This window comes from Brassica napus, chromosome C3, assembly GCF_020379485.1.
Source record: "Brassica napus cultivar Da-Ae chromosome C3, Da-Ae, whole genome shotgun sequence".
Classification (NCBI taxonomy): domain Eukaryota; kingdom Viridiplantae; phylum Streptophyta; class Magnoliopsida; order Brassicales; family Brassicaceae; genus Brassica; species Brassica napus.
Window position 1 is genome coordinate 17,485,738 of NC_063446.1, and position 21,026 is coordinate 17,506,763.

At 32.8% G+C, this 21,026-nt stretch overlaps 2 protein-coding genes and 1 long non-coding RNA gene across 4 annotated transcripts; 2 read left to right on the top strand and 1 right to left on the bottom strand.

The window, feature by feature from the left end:
* Positions 1-10,412: 10,412 nt before the first annotated feature.
* Positions 10,413-11,766, top strand: LOC106388380. The gene has a single exon (XM_013828431.3). The coding sequence runs from the start codon at positions 10,707-10,709 to the stop codon at positions 11,664-11,666; it is 960 nt and encodes a 319-aa protein (XP_013683885.2). The 5' UTR covers positions 10,413-10,706; the 3' UTR covers positions 11,667-11,766.
* A 3,970-nt stretch (positions 11,767-15,736) lies between these two features.
* LOC106388378 (B3 domain-containing protein REM12) lies at positions 15,737-18,286 on the bottom strand. 2 transcript variants are annotated; one of them, XM_013828428.3, is made up of 8 exons: positions 18,147-18,286; positions 17,983-18,012; positions 17,772-17,906; positions 17,591-17,653; positions 17,357-17,469; positions 16,718-17,095; positions 16,326-16,631; positions 15,737-16,240 (listed from the first exon to the last, which is right to left on the bottom strand). In XM_013828428.3, exons 3-8 carry the CDS (start codon positions 17,836-17,838, stop codon positions 15,917-15,919), a joined length of 1,251 nt encoding a protein of 416 aa, XP_013683882.1. In that variant the 5' UTR covers positions 17,839-17,906; positions 17,983-18,012; positions 18,147-18,286; the 3' UTR covers positions 15,737-15,916. The 2 variants fall into 2 exon arrangements, with proteins under 2 accessions (XP_013683882.1, XP_048608751.1); XM_048752794.1 differs by having other exon boundaries at positions 17,983-18,229.
* Positions 18,287-18,435: 149 nt separating this feature from the next.
* LOC106388382 lies at positions 18,436-19,863 on the top strand. The gene is made up of 4 exons (XR_001277845.3): positions 18,436-18,925; positions 19,025-19,208; positions 19,309-19,378; positions 19,581-19,863. It is a non-coding gene; the product is annotated as an uncharacterized LOC106388382 (long non-coding RNA).
* The last annotated feature ends 1,163 nt before the right edge of the window (positions 19,864-21,026 follow it).

Here is a 21,026-nt window from a genome sequence, read left to right on the forward strand (position 1 = left end):
GAGCTGGATGAGCTGAATGGGCTAAGTGACACTAGCTTGGATATGGATGAGCTAAGTAACACTGAAGATAGAGCTGGTTCAGCTGCTGGGCGAAATGGGCATTTTCAGCCCAAAGAAAAGTTCATAAAAAGTTCATTATAGGATTGTTTCTTTCCAAATTCGACCAGCCCTTTCCTCAGTCCATTTCAAGCCATTCTCATCAAGAATACCAAGAGGGAATCAACAAATAAGTCCTGGTCGTGGCTATATCAAGAGGCAGTCCAAGTTTCAGTCAAAGACTTTATTTAGTCAAGTCTTTGTTTTCGGTCTTTTATGTCTTGTTTTTAGCACATTCTTCTTTGGATCTCTACAACTTGTAATCCTATAAATAAGGCCTAAGAGCCACGAAATAAAGCAGATTGTTTTTCTCTTTGTTTTGAGTTGAAACTCTTTGTTCTTTCTAGAACTTTTCTTTGTTTCTTGGTGAGTCATATCCAAGTAAACATTCCTCAAAATCGTTGGACTTGTGAGTCATATCAAGCAACGACTAGAGACCCTTCTTTTGGTGGACTTGTGAGTCATATCAAGCACCAACTGAAGTCGGAAATATCAGAGGACTTTCGCAACCTTCGTGCGACCCTTCAATCCACCAGTTCTCCATCCGGAGTTCATATCCAAATAGAACCAGTTGAGTGATCTGTTCCTAGGGTCCTTCACAATCCATGCACTTCTTTTTCATCCTCGCGGGATGGGACTGACCGCCTCGGAAATAGATACAACTGCTTAGTGATCCTCGGGGGCGGGCATAAGCAGCATTAATTCTTTCTCCCACGCGTACATATTCTATTGAGCGTATACAATCATTGAGCCGGTCACCGGTGGCTTCCTCACACGATATCAACCTTAGGAGAAAGGTTAGTTCTTTCCATTTCTTATTTTTGAGGATATCGGGGGCGGGCATAAGCAGCATTAATGCTTTCCATTTCTCATTTTTGAGGATATCGATATTCTCTTAAGAGAAAGGGTAGCTCAGGTATCAACCTTAGGCTGATCGTGACTTTGGTTACTCGGTTCCCCACACGAACCCCACAAGTCATAAAACTGCCTGAAACGGCCTAAAACATGACGAAAGCTCACTTATGGTTTAATATGAGAACATGCCCGAATTTAATGACTGTTTAACTCGACTTGGATAAGGATAAATGGAAAAGAGGATAAATGTGAATTTTCCAATATAAACATGAATCTTGAGAAGATAAGGAAAACTTCTGCAAAGAGATAAACTCGAATCGGGAAAGATGACCAACCTTGGAGGCATATATAAGGAGAGCCAAGACAAGGAGCATGAGAGGATTCTGGAGACACTTAGAACTCTCTGCACTTAGAAACCTTAGGCTTTATTTTCGACAAGTTTGGTTTCTAAGACTTGCACGCATACTAGACGAATTTGCACATGCAGTTCGGTCTCTTGTTCCACTTTTTCTAAATTGAACTACGTTCGGCTTGATCCTCGAAAGGGGTACATATGCAGTCTTTCCATAAGGTTCAGTCCAAAATCAACAAAACCTTTTTGGTATCTTTTTCGTCTTCTGTAATCGATCTGCGACTCAAATTAGGTTTAGGGTTCAAGTTGCTAGAACTAAAGAACTCGCTGAAGGCTCTCGCGGTCTTTCGTAATATAATCGCAATGCTCTTGCACGGATTTGAAATAAATATATTCTTTTTCTAAATTCATTTTTTTGTGTCTTCATGTTTTCCGCATTTATTTGGTTACTTGTAGTTGACTCTCGCAGAGAATATGGACCTCAAGGAAAGTAGAGTTTTCTTTGTTTTCCTCCGTTTATTAAAATCGATGGTGCAAATTTCGGTTTGACCAGTCCCTTTCTCGATCATGCATGTTTTCCCATTCCATTTCCTATCCATCTAGGTTTGTCCAGAAAATTTCATGGTCAAGTAGATTGCCTACTAGTTGTCCATAATTACTCCAAGTTTCATAAAGTCCTCATCAAGGTCCATAGAGTTCTCTCGATCTATCACCTCATGAATAAGGCCAATAAGCCCTTCAATAAGCCCAGTAGTCCATCCTTTGCCTTTCTGGTACATGTATTGACTTCCAAAACTTGAGTTTGAAGCTGATCCAGGTAACACCATGCAAGATCCAGATATCGATATTCTCTTAAGAGAAAGGGTAGCTCAGGTATCAACCTTAGGCTGATCGTGACTTTGGTTACTCGGTTCCCCACACGAACCCCACAAGTCATAAAACTGCTTGAAACGGCCTAAAACATGACGAAAGCTCACTTATGGTTTTATATGAGAACATGCCCGAATTTAATGACTGTTTAACTCGACTTGGATAAGGATAAATGGAAAATATGATAAATGTGAATTTTCCAATATAAACATGAATCTTGAGAAGATGAAAACTTCCGCAAAGAGATAAACTCGAATCGGGAAAGATGACCAACGTCTTGGAGGCATATATAAGGAGAGTCAAGACAAGGAGCATGAGAGGATTCTGGAGACACTTAGAACTCTCTGCACTTAGAAACCTTAGGCTTTATTTTCGACAAGTTTGGTTTCTAAGACTTGCACGCATACTAGACGAATTTGCACATACAGTTCGGTCTCTTGTTCCACTTTTTCTAAATTGAACTATGTTCGGCTTGATCATCGAAATGGGTACATATGCAGTCTTTCCATAAGGTTCAGTCCAAAATCAACAAAACTTTTTTGGTATCTTTTTCGTCTTCTGTAATCGAGCTGCGACTCAAATTAGGTTTAGGATTCAAGTTGCTAGAACTAAAGAACTCGCTGAAGGCTCTCGCGGTCCTTCGTAATATAATCGCAATGCTCTTGCACGGATTCGAAATAAATATATTCTTTTTCTAAATTCATTTTTTTGTGTCTTCATGTTTTCCGCATTTATTTGGTTACTTGTAGTTGGCTCTCGCAGAGAATATGGACCTCAAGGAAAGTAGAGTTTTCTTTGTTTTCCTCCGTTTATTAAAATCGACGGTGCAGATTTCGGTTTGACCAGTCCCTTTTTCGATCATGCATGTTTTCCCATTCCATTTCCTATCCATCTAGGTTTGTCCAGAAAATTTCATGGTCAAGTAGATTGCCTACTAGTTGTCCATAATTACTCCAAGTTTCATAAAGTCCTCATCAAGGTCCATAGAGTTCTCTCGATCTATCACCTCATGAATAAGGCCAATAAGCCCTTCAATAAGCCCAGTAGTCCATCCTTTGCCTTTCTGGTACATGTATTGACTTCCAAAACTTGAGTTTGAAGCTGATCCAGGTAACACCATGCAAGATCCAGATATCGATATTCTCTTAAGAGAAAGGGTAGCTCAGGTATCAACCTTAGGCTGATCGTGACTTTGGTTACTCGGTTCCCCACACGAACCCCACAAGTCATAAAACTGCTTGAAACGGCCTAAAACATGACGAAAGCTCACTTATGGTTTTATATGAGAACATGCCCGAATTTAATGACTGTTTAACTCGACTTGGATAAGGATAAATGGAAAATAGGATAAATGTGAATTTTCCAATATAAACATGAATCTTGAGAAGATGAAAACTTCCGCAAAGAGATAAACTCGAATCGGGAAAGATGACCAACGTCTTGGAGGCATATATAAGGAGAGCCAAGACAAGGAGCATGAGAGGATTCTGGAGACACTTAGAACTCTCTGCACTTAGAAACCTTAGGCTTTATTTTCGACAAGTTTGGTTTCTAAGACTTGCACGCATACTAGACGAATTTGCACATACAGTTCGGTCTCTTGTTCCACTTTTTCTAAATTGAACTACGTTCGGCTTGATCATCGAAAGGGGTACATATGCAGTCTTTCCATAAGGTTCAGTCCAAAATCAACAAAACTTTTTTGGTATCTTTTTCGTCTTCTGTAATCGAGCTGCGACTCAAATTAGGTTTAGGATTCAAGTTGCTAGAACTAAAGAACTCGCTGAAGGCTCTCGCGGTCCTTCGTAATATAATCGCAATGCTCTTGCACGGATTCGAAATAAATATATTCTTTTTCTAAATTCATTTTTTTGTGTCTTCATGTTTTCCGCATTTATTTGGTTACTTGTAGTTGGCTCTCGCAGAGAATATGGACCTCAAGGAAAGTAGAGTTTTCTTTGTTTTCCTCCGTTTATTAAAATCAACGGTGCAGATTTCGGTTTGACCAGTCCCTTTTTCGATCATGCATGTTTTCCCATTCCATTTCCTATCCATCTAGGTTTGTCCAGAAAATGTCATGGTCAAGTAGATTGCCTACTAGTTGTCCATAATTACTCCAAGTTTCATAAAGGCCTCATCAAGGTCCATAGAGTTCTCTCGATCTATCACCTCATGAATAAGGCCAATAAGCCCTTCAATAAGCCCAGTAGTCCATCCTTTGCCTTTCTGGTACATGTATTGACTTCCAAAACTTGAGTTTGAAGCTGATCCAGGTAACACCATGCAAGATCCAGATCCATTGTCGAGTCTGAAAAAATTGTCAAAGGTTTAAGGAAAAGCTTTCATGGTTCTAAACAGAGGAAGAAAAAAGAGAGTTTACAAGTATGTATATTATGTACAAATAGTATAATTAATATTGATATGTGCTTTGTCCCGGTGGTCAACGTAGGAAGTAGGCCTGCGACTTCGGTTTTCCGAAACCGAACCGAACCGAACCGTCGGTTTTCGGTTAACCGAAGTTTTTAAAAACAATTCCGAAATAAACCGAATGACCGCTTATTTTCTGATTTGCGTCTGGTGTATTTTCAAACATGGGTCTAAGCTGGTTGGATCGTGTGAAACCGATTTTTACGAACGAAAATAAAGAAAGTCTTTCCATCACTTTAATTAAAATATTCTGTGATCCATTGGTAGATTGGCCTCGTGTGTATTTAATATGTTTGCGAAAAATCCAACAACCACACGTTAAAGATAGAAAACCATATGGTCAATGACGACGTCTAATTTGATTGATAATTCAAAGATGAAGTGGGTCACCACCCATCGTTATATTCCATATTTTCATCTTTACTTAGACACATGCGACTGAAAAGTAATGAAAGGCGGCTATTAAGTTGCTGTTTGCTATTAACGCCAAGATCATCTCCAACTCTGCTCCAAAACTCATTCCAAATTCCATTTTATAGTAAAATCATTTCCAATTTTATTCCAGAATTTACTCCAAAATGTAGTAATAGATATGATTACTCCAAATATGGAATAAACCAACTTATTACTCCAAAATAGAGATTTTTTATTTATAAAATGATCTTCTATATTTAAATATTTTCATTTTTAATAAAATATTATTATAAATAAATATATATATATATATCATTTTACTATATTTTATAAAAATTACTGTTAATATTTTTTAATTATATAAATATACATCTAATGAACTATTTTGTGCAACAAAAGATATATAATATAAACCATAAAAAACTATACATATAAAAAATAAAAGATAAGCATCATACAAAAGATATATAATATAAAACATAAATAATCATACATATGAAAATGGACTATTTTGCAAATATTATAAATGAAAGGTGATATTACTAATTTTTTAATAAACATAAAACATAATATATTAAAAATATTCTATTTTGGAGTAGGAAATAAAGTAATACATTAGAACAAAACTCAACTCTATTTTGGAATTACTCTATTTTAGAATAGAAAATGGAGTAATACATTGGAGATGCTCTAAGTGATTATCCGCACGCATGCATGGAATGAAATTTATATTATAATAATGATTGAATACTAATTTTGTATATTCAATTATAATTATATTATGTCATAAGCCATATATATATATTAATCTGAATATCTATTAAATGTGATTTTTACTCATATAGTTTTTGTATTATTTGTATTATAACAAAATTTTAAACTATAGATCATAAAATTTTCAGTTTGAGATTTTTAACAATTTTCATAATTTATAGTCTTTTAAAAAAATTCAAAATATAACATATACGAAAAAATCTAAATCTAAAATTTTATTATGTGTTTAATATAATTTTTAATTTATACTAATAATATAAACTTTAAAATAATGGAAGATATGTAGATTGTTATTAAATCTTTATTATTAAAATTATTAATTGTTAAATATATATTTTATTCACTTTTGGTAATTTCGTAGCTTTTAATTAAGGAAAGAAAAAAAATAATAATTATAGATTGTTAATTAATTTCATGATTAGTTTAATGAAAATATATTATATATGTTCAGTGGACCAACATATTTTTTTAGAGACTTTAAAAATATTTTAGTGATGACACATATCATAGCTAAAATGTTGTAATGTTTCACTTTGAATATATAAGGGATTTCAAAGAAGTTCAACCTAATTGGTTCTTACTCTCATCACAGATTTGTTTAAAAATACCTTCCACCTACTGATATGGATAATGTAAATTATAGTCCTGCCTCTTTTTTTTTATAAGAAGTTTAAGAAAATTTGTTTATTTAAAATATAAGTCCGTTTTATATGTTTAGGTAATTTTTATTTTTATTGAATATAATATGACCAACCAAATAATATATTTTTATTTATGACTGATTTAATTATCCATAATTTAATATATCAAATTTTATTTTAAAAAAGTTAATAATTTTCTTAATTTTTATGCTTTCAACTAAAATTACCTACATGAAAAAAACATGGGGAGTATTTCAAATAAAGAAAGCATGGGCTTATGGTATGTGGACTTTTAGATTTTTTTTCATTTTGTTTGATTTATCCAACAACTACGCTACTTAACATCATCTGATCCTAATTTTGTGATGTTTCTTTTAACTTGGTTCAGAAACAAAAAAATCAGTGGGGGCAAATTTAAGAAAATAAATTCACAAGAAATACATTAAAATTCAAAAAAAATCACTGCGGGCACTTGCCCCCACCCTGTAAACAGTAAATCTACCCTGCCCTCAGGGTAAAAATATTGTTATTTGCTACCAATTATACTACTTGGCTACTCTTCAAAACAATGATATGATAATGTTGAATTTTTTTTTTAAAAAAAGACAAAACATTTAGAGAATATCGTAATTTTTGAACTAATATTGTACTTGGCATATTGGATTACTTGTCATCTTAGCAAATACTTTATAAAAAAATACCTTTAGCTGGTATTAAATCAATTTTTTTGTTCATACAATAATATATACGTGAGAAAATCTTCAAAATAACATTCATTTAATGGTAATAAATAAATATATTTCCTATTTGAATTTAAAGTTTATTAGTTAAGGTTTAAATTTAATATTTAAAGATGGAAATATGGCTTAGAGTTTAATGTTTGGAATGTAGTGTTATTTTGGTATTTTCTCTCTTTAAATATTATTTAGTGATAAAAATTTAAAAGTGCTATTTTGAGATTTTCTCATATTTTATTAGTATGATTAAAAGTTTATTAGTATGTTAGTTGTTCAGTGGTTAAACTCAACCTGGAAAGTCATGGATCCGAGTGTCGCTAGGACGTGATTATCTTGAGGGACCTTCAGGCTTCTGGGGTGATCACCAGCCCTCCTGGATGCCTCGGTGGGCTCCCCAGCTAAGCTCCGGTGGACGGTTATTGACGCTAGTCGGATTCTCTCGAGACTCCGGATACCAGGGTCATCAACAAAAAAAAATCTATTGTTAAAAATGAATATCAAAATCAAGAAAAGTTAAATAAAAATCAGGCATAGTCTCTTTTTTTTTTTGTAAACGTCGATGTGGAAACTTTGTTAATTTGCTATTATTACTCTTTGCGATTAAAAAAGTATATTTTTTTTCCTAAACTGGAGTAAAACGTAGGAAAAAGGTTCAAGTTTGCTGATTTTTTTATCGAATCAATGTGGTATAACATATGATTTATTGTGTTTGAAGAATACCAGTTTGATTTTGTGAAGAAATTAAAGCTTACATAAAAACAATAGTTGCTCCCAGGGGTGGGCATTCTGATACCCGTTCCGGTTCGGATCGGATATTTCAAATTTTCTGTTATTTTGATATAGGGGGTATAGAACCTTTCTGGTATTTCTACACTTCAGGTTGAGTTCGGATGTTCTAAGTTCTGATTGGTTATTTCGGGTCGGGTCTGAACTTTAGATTTTGAAAAAGTCAAAATTCTTCATTTGCTTAAGTTTTTCGTGTTTACGAATATACTTTTAACTTAACTATATAACTTTAACAAATTGTGTTGTGGGAAACTATTATTAACTTATTACGTAACCATAGATATACAAGGGGACCCCAGTTTTCATTCAACTTCTCATCTCTTATATGTTAAAAAAAAATTGTAATAAATGTATTTACACACTAATTGACACGTGATATGATAGTCTCATGATCATTTTAAAATAATGTGTTCATACACCAATTTTCTTAATTCTAACATAGACAATTTAATGGTTGACACGCTAATTTTTTTAATTAGTTTTTTTTTGTTCATGTATTTTTAACCTTTATATTAGTGAATTAAAGTTCTCTCCATTTAACTACTGAATAATATCATTGTTGAAATAAATAAATTACAGAATCACTAAGATTCACATAAACTAAAATACTAGAACGAAAATGTTTTTAGAAATTAAAAATTTTGTACATTACCGAACTTGGCCATGATCGAAGCTTTTGTACACGAAGGGAACAAATAATTGTGATTGGTTATGCATTTGTTACACAAAGTTGGATTTTTATTTTTGTCAAATATTGTTTTTTTATAGAGTTTTCATATCAGACCAAGAATTATAAATATAATATAATTGCTATAAAATATAAGAAATCACATTATTTTCGACCCAACCGTGACCCCCTTTCACTCGATTGTATTGTGTTTTTATTATATTTACAAATAATGTTTATTAAGAAAGTATACTTTACTGGTTTAACTATATCAATTTGCAACATGCCCAACAATATTGAGACGTTGCCCAATATTTTTTATTGGTATTCTCAGAGTATGGTCCAATAATTATGTACGTAAAATAAGCCCAAAATATGTATTTTACATTTATTTATTTTTCTTTATACTAGTAGAAGAAAGTAAGTATGGATAGAACATATGGATCCAAAAAACCAAACCGAACTTGATTTGAAAGTAATACTAAAGACAAACTAAAAACTGATTAATTACTTAGATGGATCTTTTTTTTTTTTTAAAAGCAAAAGCATTTATAGACTCATGTAGACTATGTAAACCAAAGTAGCAACTTTGCATCCATGTGTACGACGAAAGACGGTTGTATCCGAGCACAGCGTGCCAAGCGATCCGCCTTTATGTTTTCCGTCCTAGGAACATGAACGATCTCTGAGTTGATGAAGCTTCTTCTCAAAAGCTTAATATCCTCCAGATAGCTTTCAAATGATGGCCATTCTTTTGGTTTTGAAACTATCTTCACCAATTGAGAACAATCCGTTTCAAACTTAGATGGATCTAAAATTTTAATATTCGAATAATTATACCTGATTCTATCTAAACTGTAATATTTTGGATACCAGAAATATCTAAATCACAATTATATACTTAAATATATCAATTATTTGTAATATATATATATATATATATATATATATAAGATATTTAAAAATATGAAAATATATAAACATTATCAAAGTAGTCAAAATAAATATCTAAAAATAACAAAAAAGGTTCAAAATGCTGAAAATATCTATTTATTCTCAATCTAAATATTTAAATTGAACTAATTTTTATGTAACCTTAAGTAGTTAGTCTTAGATTATTCAAATTTTTTATGTTTTATATTATTTTTATTTTTCAGATTATGAGGAATTAAATATATTTGGATTTTTATTAAAAATTATATAATTAAAATGAGTTTCTGAACTCGAATCTGAACCGAATCCGAACCAAACCCGCAATGATTCGAACAAAATCCTAACCAAATTCAAACCGAAATGGATAAATATCTGAATCAAATTTAAATAATCAATTCTAAAAATCCGAAATCCGAATATATCAATTGAATCTGAACGGATATCTAAATGTTCATTCCTAAAAACTAATATAGGACAAATTCTTTAGTACAAATAAATAATCTTATCAACTATTTTTTTTGCGTGCACGGCGCATATCATTTAGCTAGTTAAATAATATAGCGCAGACCCAACCCAACTGTATGCTTAGCGCATTTTCAGACCATAGATATAGTATATCATTATTTATACATTTAAAAAACTAAAACTTCAATACAATAAATTGAATACAAGTAAAACATAGAGTAAACAACATAATTTGAATATTTTGGGAAACACAAATTTACAACGCATTGATATTTACAAATCAGTTGTAAAATACTGTTGAAAGAAATATAATTAGTAGATATTGGAAGAATCAATTACGAAAGTTTCTCTAAAATGTTTTTAAGTTGCTTTAAATTCAATTAGAGAAAAGGTATAGAAATTGGTTTATAAAATATCTAAATTTAAATGCATAACACACATTTACTCGTTGGAACAGAGATACAATGATTGAAAATTATATGACACTACGTGAAAGTAAAGAAATATCGGGTTTGTTTTGAGATTACTCCCAATTGATGCTTTTTAAATTATTTGATTTGGTCAGCAAAAACGGTCTAAGTTCTCTCTTTCCTCTCGCCTTCGTTGATCCTTTTTAGTTCCCTTCTTCTCATCGACTTTGAGATATCTCAGAACTCATCGCAAATCAGACAGTTTTCAGAAAAAGAAGAATGGAAGTGATGAGCTTAACTGCTCCATCTTCACAAAGAAAATTCACTGGTGGCTTCTTAAGCGCACCAACAAGTCCACGAAGAATAACAGAATGGTACAGAGAGTACGAGGAGGAGGCAAAAAGAAACTTCTTCGAACGTTCTTTGATGCCTTTCGATTGGGAAGAGAATCCATGCAGTCCGAGAAAGATCACTGACAATGAAGAAGAAGATACTGTTGATGATTTTGCCTTCGAGATCGGTGATAAATCTGAGACTAGGTCGCTTTTCGCAGAAGAGCTCTTTGATGGAGGCAAAATCAAACCCTTGAAGCCTCCTCCGTATTTGCAATTAGATAATCAACAGTTTCATTACAAATTCTCATCTCCAGATTCTTCTCCAAGATCACCTATTGCTCATGGCAAGGACATCCTCCGCAAAGCTTTTCCGCCGAGAAAGAAACCTACAGATGTAGATCCTTTTGAGGTCGCCATAGATAACATTCGCAAAGGCGTTGGAGAGGAAAGAGGGAGAGAGAGGCTTCAGAACCCGGGCCGAAGAGCCACTCGATCGCTTTCTCCTTTTCGGGTTTCAGCTTATCCATGGGAAGAACAAGAACAGAGAGAGGTACAAGGTCATGAACAGAGAAAGGCCTCTTTCTCTTCTATACCGTCTACATCTTCATCAACTTGCGTGTCTTGCAAGTTATCTTCCTCGAAGAAATGGAGGCTAAAGGACTTGCTTCTTTTCCGTAGCGCATCAGAGGGAAGAGCAAGGCACAACAACAAAGATTTCATGAAGTCGTTATCGGGTTTGTTCAGGAAACAGGAAGACAGCAAGAGCTCGAGCTCTAGAGGAAGAGGATCACCGTCTATCTCCTCCGCCCATGAATTCCATTACATGGCTAAAAAGGCAGAAGCAAAAGGTTTGAAGAAAAAGACTTTCTTGCCTTATATGCAAATAGGAAGATTCGCCTTGTAAACTATAATCTTATTATTGGTTAATTCTTTGAAGCGCAAACCCAAAATGATTATATTGTTTGCTTAATTACATGATCTAAAGAACTGACTCATTTCTACTCTCTTGCCTGGTTGATGCGTTTCGGAAGCAAGTAAAATGAACAATAATCATTTGAGATTATTATTTCTTGTGCATATTTGTCTATTTATATTTTGCATTAGACTACTTACAATGGTTAGTGTATTCAACACCTTCCTTTTTTATTTTTTTTAAATTACACATCACTCTCTCTTTCATCCACATCATTAATTCAACGTCTATTTTCTTTTAGTAACATACAATGGTTTTTTTTTGAAAGAAAATTCAACACCTTACAATTTTAATCTCAATTTTTTTTATGTTATTGTTTACTAAATATATCAACAACAAATTAATCTGAATAATACAATTATCTTTGCCGACAAAAAAAATATTTCTAATTTTCAGTTTTATTTATAATTTTAATGTATTTTGTTTTATTTATATAAATAAGAGTATTAGGAGATAATATTAATATTATATTGAAATTATTTATGTAACCAAATTAAATAACCAAATTTCTATCTGTACAACATAAAAAATTATGAATTTTGACATAAATTGTTTTTATAAAACAGATAATTTACTATGAAATAATTCAATTGAAGCAATGAAGATGAAAAAAAAATCTCAAAAATTCCAACAACCAATTAGATATTACCAGTCATATTTATTTTTTAAAAGAGAAATAAATTCTCAGATCTTTACTTACTTTTAGGACCGTACAATACAAATATTTCATCCGATTGGTTCATGTTTTAAATGTAGGTCTCATTTTTTGGTTTTCAACTAGTTGAATTTATTCAACTTGGTTTAATCCACGTAGTTTTTTTTCTTGTTTCAACATCTCGATTGCTTGTGTTCAACAGTTGAAAAAATCATTCAACTACCCCAATGCACATGGTGTCAGAATGACTTGCATTACATAACATCCCAAATCTAAGCCCATAAAAAATTAATTTTGTTAAAAGAGAAGTCTGAAAGGCCCAAAGCCTATTTATAAATACAAATCCCTCCCTCCCTCCCTCCCTCCCTCCCTCCCTCCCTCCCTCTTTCTCTCCCCCAAAATTCGTTCTTTGGTCATACCTTATTTTTAGTTTGTGAAAGTTTTAGGTCCCTCGAGAGCCTTGTGAATGTGTCAAAAAACCACAAAATATATCATATGTATACTTCTATTATGGTTATGATATGATCTGTTTATTTTCATGATGTTTGTCCAGCCAGAGTGAACCTTGGTGATGATCGTATGCACGGTGGAACAAAGGAAACATGTGCGTACACACGGTGGACCAAAGGAAACATGTGTTCTATATTTGTTTAATTTTAAACTATTAAAATAAATTAAACAACCACGTTAACGATATAATAAAAATTTATATTTTTTTGTATATGTTGTATATAAATTTTTAAAATAATTATAAATTATTAAAACTGTTAAAAGTCTCATATTCAAATTTTGTGATCCATAGTTTAAAATTTTTGTTACGACAAGATACAAATGATTACAAAATAATATAAGTAAAAAGTATAAATTAATTAATTATTAAGATTAAAATATATATATCGCTTTAAATTAAGGTTTTTTTTGCAAATATGACTCAAAACTCAAAGTCAAACACAAAACTAACCCATGATTTTTTTGAAACTTTCATTTGCCGTATTCACCTTAAAAGTTTGAATTATTTACGAAAATGCCATTATTTTTATTTTATTTTTCGAAAATAAGTTTTTTACTCTCTCATCCTCATCTTCTTCGGGCATGTTCGTTTCTCCATCCGGATGAACCATCTGGATGGAGATGAGAGTTTTGTTCGTTTAGGCACTAAAAGTGCAACTCATCCGGATGATCCATCCAGATGACTTTCGGAAATTTAGGCTTAATTTTAAAGTTCATTCAGCTGAACCAATTTGGACAATTTGGATGGAAATGATTCATTCAATATGGTATAATGTCTATTATGCCCCTGATGTAATTCACAAATTAAAAACCTAAACATAATATCATTTTGTCACACACGAAAACTGACAAAACCACAAAAACGCATTTTCCCGCGAAAATCTGAAAACAAAATTTTCACGCCAAACACTAAAAACGCATTTCCGGACAAAATTTCAAAAACGTGTTTTCCCGCCAAAATTGCAAAAATGTGTTTTCCCGCAAAAAATCGCAAAACGTGTTTTCATGCCAAAATCACAAAAAACGCGTTTTTACGCCAAACCCCCAAATTGCATTTTCCCCCAAAACACAAAAACATGTTTTCTCGCCAAAACCACAAAACGTGTTTTCCTGCCATAAACTAAAAAATGCATTTTCCCGCGAAAACCGCAAAAACGTGTTTTCCCGCCAAAACGCATTTTCCGCGAAACTCGAAAAACACGTTTTCAAGCCAAAAACGCAAACACGCGTTATCCCGCCAAAACCGTAAAACGTGTTTTCTCGCCAAAACCGAAAATTATCATTTTCCTGCCAAAACCGAAAAATCTTGTTTTTCCGCCAAAACCGAAATTTTTTGTTTTCCCGCCAAAAGCAAAAATTTCGTGTTCCCGCAAAAACCAAAAATCTCGCTTTCCTGCCAAAACCGCAAAAACTCTTTTTCCCACCAAAAACACAAAACATTTTTTCTCGCCAAAACCAAAAAAAAAATTTCCCGCCAAAACCGAAAAATCTCCTTTTCCTGGCAAAACCGAAAATCTTGTTTTCCCGCTTAAACTGAAAAATCTCGTTTTTCTGCCAAAACTGCTAAAATGTGTTTTCCCGCCAAAAACGTATTTTCCCGCCAAATTCAAAAATTGTTTTTTCCGCCAAAATCGAAAAATCTCGTTTTCCCGTCAAAATCGAAAAATCTTGTTTTCCCGTCAAAACCGAAAAATCTTGTTTTCCGCCAAAACCGAAGTTACAGTCAGTTTATTATTAATACTCTTTTTTGGTTTGAAACTCTAAAGTTTTTTTTTCAAATACATGTTTATCAATTTTTTTTGTTTATTAAAAGTTATTATTGTAGTAAAATTTTAACATATGACTAAATCAACACAGGGGTATTTTGGTAATTTGTTTACTAAACTCATTTGGATGGAAATGAAAATAAAGAAACAAACATAAGATCCATTTAGATGATTCATGTAGATGAGCTATCTGGATGGACAAACAAACAGTCACAAAAATCTGAATGGATCATCGGGATAGATCATACAAATGAATCATCTGGATGGAAATGAAAGATGCTGAAACGAACAGCCTCTTCAAGTATTTACAATATTTCCATTGCAACCACCATGAACAACAAATTTAGAGCTCTTTTTTTTTTTTTTTGAACAACAAATTTAGAGCTCTTAATGTACCTAAAAATCGATTTTAACTCCTTCTATCTCATTTCTTATGAACTAAAACAACATTTCTTTCACTTTCTCTCTATATTCTTCCAAAAAACCCAAGATTTTGATTTTAAAATTTTTAAGGTTCATCGAACAATTCAAGCTCATGATTCGTGGTCATTAACAAGTATGTTGCTTTGGTGGTGAAGTATTGTGTAGTTGGAGAAGCTAAACAAGTTGTCTCACTAGTAAATCAATTTTTTTTCCAGATTTGTCTGTCAGAAGACTTCCGTGTAAGTATTCTCCACGAGAAGACTTAAACAGAAGTCTTCTGGATGCATAGGTTAATTTCGCAATCGACTTTATGTGTGTCTTTTAGAGACGACTTTTCTGGAAATCTTCCGGTTTTCTTTGTTTTCAAAAAAATTAGAGAAGACTTCGAGATAAGTTGTCTAGGATAAACATGTTTGGTTTGCATTTGACCGGATTGTGTCAGCAATTTAACTTTTTCTAGACCACTTACACGGAAGTCGTCCAACAGAAAAATAAAATTTAAATATTTAATTTTTACTAGACGACTTGAAAATAAATTGTTTCAGGTTACTTTTGCAATTGAAAAATAAAACTTAAATATTTAATTTTATCCGAACAACTTCCATGTAATTCTTCCGGCATACGACTTTGTGTTTGGCTCCGAGGGGTTATGTTTACCTCGTCAGTTAATAGCTCAGCAAAGGCTTTGTGTATCTGACAGTTAATTGAATAATAATCTAACAGATGAAAAAGAAAAAAAATTCAACTCTGAAACAAGTGTTATTTTATAAATTTACCAAAGTGCTAGCTAGTGTCATGAATCAGTTTTGGACTGGTGAAAAGATGCATTAATCCTCTATGTTGTTCTCATCTTTCTTGGTTTCGTTTCCGATACTAGGTTCGGTGGAAACATATACTTTTTCCCTTTTGGACTCTCTACTGGAGAGACTGAGCATAGGAGTTGCATCTTCCCAAATCGACTCCAACGTAAAGGATTCACCAATTTCTAAACCATTTGCTCTAGCAAAATCTTTCCAGCCCTTTCCCAAACTCATTCTTCCTTGGCTTTCTCGTAGAAGATTTGTCATCCACTTTGTACCATCTTTTCCCAGCAGAGCTATCGTTCCAGGTTCGTTCATGCCGTTTTCCCTCATGAATGGCAATGGAAGACCCTGAAAAGAGATTTGAACCAATGAGAATGCTGCAAGTAACAGAACTAACTAACCTTCTAGAACAAGAGTTGATTGATGAACTCACCAGTCTACTGTTTTTGAAGCTGTCTTGTGTAAGAGTTAAAGTCACAAATCGGTTCTGGCTTCTGAATTCCGTACTGAGCAAACTGAGCACAGGAGTTGCATTTTCCCAGATCAACTCCAATGTGAAGGACTCGCCCATGTTTAATCCGTTTGCTCTAGCAAAATCTTTCAAGCCCTTTCCTAAACTCATTCTTCCTGAGTTTTCCCGTAGAAGATTTGCCAGCATCCTTGTACCATCTTTCCCCAACAAAGTTACCATACCCGGTTTGTCCATGCCGTTTTCTTTCAAGAATGGCAATGGGAGATACTAGAAAAATAAATGAAGCGAGAATTAAAAAAAAAAAGAAAAGAAAGATCAAACCAACAAGATTTGTTTGTATGATGAACTCTCACCAGTCTGCTACTTTTGAGGCTATCATTTGTAAGTGTTAAAGTCACAAATCGGTTAGGGTTTGGTAAGGTTGAATCTCTACATATCTGAGGAATGTTCTCGTCGACTCCTTGTGTTCCATCACTGATAGATTCTGTTGGGCAGACACTGAGCAACGGTGTTTCCCCGTTTCTCATTATTAGTTTGAACTTAAATAAGCTTCCTTCTTTTCGGCCGTTTTCTTCACAGAAATTTCTCCAGCCTCGGGTTATACAGAATGTATCAGACGATTTGTTGAACCTCAGATCCAACGCCCATGATCTTTCCCTTTCATCTGTTAAAACAATCTTGCGGCATTTTCTTTTAAAACCATTTGAGATTGTGAAATCTGGTGGAAGACACTGCAGAATAAATAGGTTCACGCATTTTCAGCATAACATCAAGTTGTGCAAAACTTTGCTTAGTCTCATTACTAAAATAAATTGACAAAAATACATAATAAACCAAACCCATGTTGTTGAGGTTGTTAATTTATGGGGTTTTTTTGTTCTTTTCCAAAACAAGTATTCTCCTAAACCGAATAACAATGAAATGCACAATTCTAGAAACAGCAGTTCATCTGACAGGTATGCAAAAACAATTGAAGAAGTGTATACACGCACCAGAGAATCTTCTTCCAGATTGGAAGCGGTAACAGGGGCCACAAAACAAGAGCTGTCTGATGAAGAAGAATCAGCTTCTGCTTCGGAATTGTTCTTCTTCACTTTCTTATTTCCTGTTAAAGCCTCGGATGTTTTTTAATTTTGTAAACATCCGACCAAGTAATAAGCTCTGACATATATATAATAAATATTTGTGTCATTACAAGAAAAAGATTAGAAGAGAAGTGAAGTTACCGGTGTTGTCCTGACCATCATCAACTTCTTCTGTTATAGGATGCTTCTTCCTCGAGATGTAACCTGTTTAGAACATGTAAACAATCTCAGTTTTCTCTTACGCGAAAATCAATTTTTTGGACTACATTTAAAAAAATAATAATAAAAAAAAAAAAAAAAAAGTAAACAGAGCCAAACTTACCCATGTTTTCCTGATCCTCGTTGTTGGTGTGTATGTCACAGGAAGTGGATCCTGAACCAGAGAGCATCTCTGTGTGGGGCTAATATCTTCTTCTCCAGGCTTGTTCCTTGTTGATGCTTCGAGAACAGGAATCGGCTACAAGTAAAAAAAAATGATGTTTCTCAGTAAGCTGTAAAAAATTCCCAGATGAGAAAAAGGTTATCAGTTTTACCTCTTAGAGAGCGAATGTTCGTATGCATTTCTGGAAAATTCGAAATCTCAGCGTTAATTTGGGTGTTACAACTTTTTGGTTCAATATCTCTCGGCTAACGTTCCAGTTTAAAATCTCTCGATTTGGGGATTTGGAGAAGAAGATTTGATTGAGAAATTGCTAACCTTTGAACACAGATCGATAAGAGAAGAGAAGCTTCCTTCCGTTGATGTTGAAGAAGGAATGACACGTCGAGCTTTATCTATGCTCTTCACCAAGTGGGCCCAATTTGGTTGGGCTTTAAACTCATTCAGATCTCAAATTTCTTTTCAAACCCTTTGACATTGCAAGTAACAGCAGTTAAACTGACTTTTCAGTGGAGGAGACAATCTAAAGAGCACAATAATCATTTCCGTTCACATTCATTCATCCCACTCTTTATTTTTTTACTCAGCCTAATAAAACAGACGTACGGGGTAAAATAAGACACGTAAGCATCCAAACTTTTTTGTTTTTGCGCGAGTTTTACGTGTTCTGTGGGTCCTGAAAGATATTAATCAATTGGGCTTTTATAGTGTTCAATTACAAGACCAGCTGATCTATAGAGTTTAGCTCTTCTAGATTTAGTAGACGCAGAGCAGAGCCGCCGTGAGCTTTTTATGACACCGCCTCAGAACAAGATCACGTAACGTTTGCTGCAATCATTCACTCGCCACATTAAAGCTACTAGTTACGTAATTTACACCACTCATCTCACTCTCTAGCATTCAGTCGCTTCACTCTCCTTGAAGGTAACATACTAAATCTCCACCTATAAATAAGTTTCTTGTCTACCATGAACAGCGGAAAGGATGATCTATGTTCTGCACGAGCTCTATCAGTTGCGACTTCACACCTTCTCCTTGCCTATATGGAAGTTGGTTGTTGTTCTATGGGTGTCGACATACTTTTCCTTGACGTAAAGGTAATTCCGGCGGATATTTACTCTATTTTCTGTACTTCAATGTGTTTTTCTAATTCACACCGGGAAAATCAATTCCATTTATTTGTTTATCTTTTACAGTCGATGATGATTCTAGGTTCTGCTAAAGCACACCGACTCAAAGATCAAACTCGAGTTTTGGTAGCAGCATAACGGATAAAGATGATGATCAAACCATTCCACGTATATTAGTTGAAGATGATAGCTTAACAAGAGATGACAAGCAGGGGAAGAGAAGAGACTGTCGCATTTAGATTCGATTTATGTATGATAAAATTTCTTTTACCTACTAATACTCCATATAGAACCTTTAATGTGTCGGTGAACTATTCATAGATTTGAATAAGATTGGTTTGTATTGGCAGCACACACCTCGGGTTAACAAGCAAATGCCCGATATGAATAATGCAACATTAGACCGTGAGCTGCTTTCTGGTATTCTTCTTTATCTTCTTGTCAACATTTGATGTTGTGTCTTTTCCTTTCATATACTTCACTGCAATGTTTATCTGATAGCTTAGATTACTCATTTGTCTACCGCCTTTGATGGGAAATTAGTTGCCATGAATCTATATAGTTTTCTTGTATTTGTAGATTTCCCATGGATTGTCTTTGATGGTCTATCTTTTTTCCTCAGGTTGGCTGGCCACAGATGGTAAGCTGAAATACTGCTGTGGCTGCGGAAAAGGCAGCGGTAGAGACCGCACCTGTGAAGATGGTGGAGGTGGTGGTGGATGTGGAGGCGTTGGCAGAGGTGTAGCTTTAGGCGTTTAAAGATGGTTGTTAGTTGTTACCGGATTTGACTGTAATCTGTAAGAGACTGCAATATACATAACAAGATATGAGCCCGTTGCAAAAAGTTTTTGTTTGATATTTTAATTTAATAAATCCATAAAATAATAAATCATTTTATTACAATATTATGATTATTTTTTGCATATGTTGTTTGAGATTTATTTTATAATTAAAACATTTTCACACATAAGTTCAAGTTAATATTTGTATTTTATAATTATGGTGCATAGATGAGTTGTCATAAACTTTATACTAATAATTAGCGAAAATACTATACACAAACATTTAAACTGAACAAAATCCGAAATAAAAAATGAAAGTTAAATACACCAATCAATCAATGACAACATTATACATGTTCTTATGTACTAATTTAATGTATTATTAAATAAGTCTTTAAAATTTTATTTTTCTAGGATTTTTAAAAAAGGAAAACATTATATTTTATAAATCTACTTTTTATTTACAATTAAAAAAAATATTAAATACTTTTTTACAATTTTGTTTAAGATTTTAGAAAAGCTAAATTACCGTCATATAACCTATTACAATTATCTTCTCTTTAGAATTTCATAAAAATATATTGCTATCAAATAATTATTTTTAGTTATTAATAAATATTTTTAAAATTGATATGTTTACAATTCGTATTAATACTATTTTTACACTTTTTTGTTAATTAAATAATTTTTAGTATCATGTTCATCATCAAACACTCTCTTAAAAATAATATCAAATAAAGTTTTACAATTCTTTTTTTAATTAGGACTTAAAAATATTATACAAATTTCTTTTGTTTAGGATTTTTTTTATAAAAAAAAAGAAAAACAACTATCAAATATTCTTTTACAGTTTTGTAGGATTTTAGAAAAGAAAATTAATATTACATAAGCGCAATTCTCCTAAATAGACAATTTTCAAGTTTTGGTCACAAAAATAGACCACAAGGAGGAAAATGACCAAAATGTCTCATTTAATAGATAAAAGGACACTAATACCCTATATATATAAAAAAAATTAAAAAATTTAAAAAAATAAAAAAATTAAAAAAATTAAAAAAAATAATTTTTTTTATAGTTTTAGATTATATATTTTTCAAATTCGAACTTTTTTATAAATTTGTTTTTTTTAAATTGTTTTTTGCGATTTTTTTTTTCAAATTTTCTTTTTGTAATTCGAAAATAATTTTTGAAACTATTTTTAAAATTTTTATTTTCAAATTTTTAATATTTATTTTTTATTTTATAAATTTTTAAACCTCAATCCCAAATCTCCACCCCTTAACTCT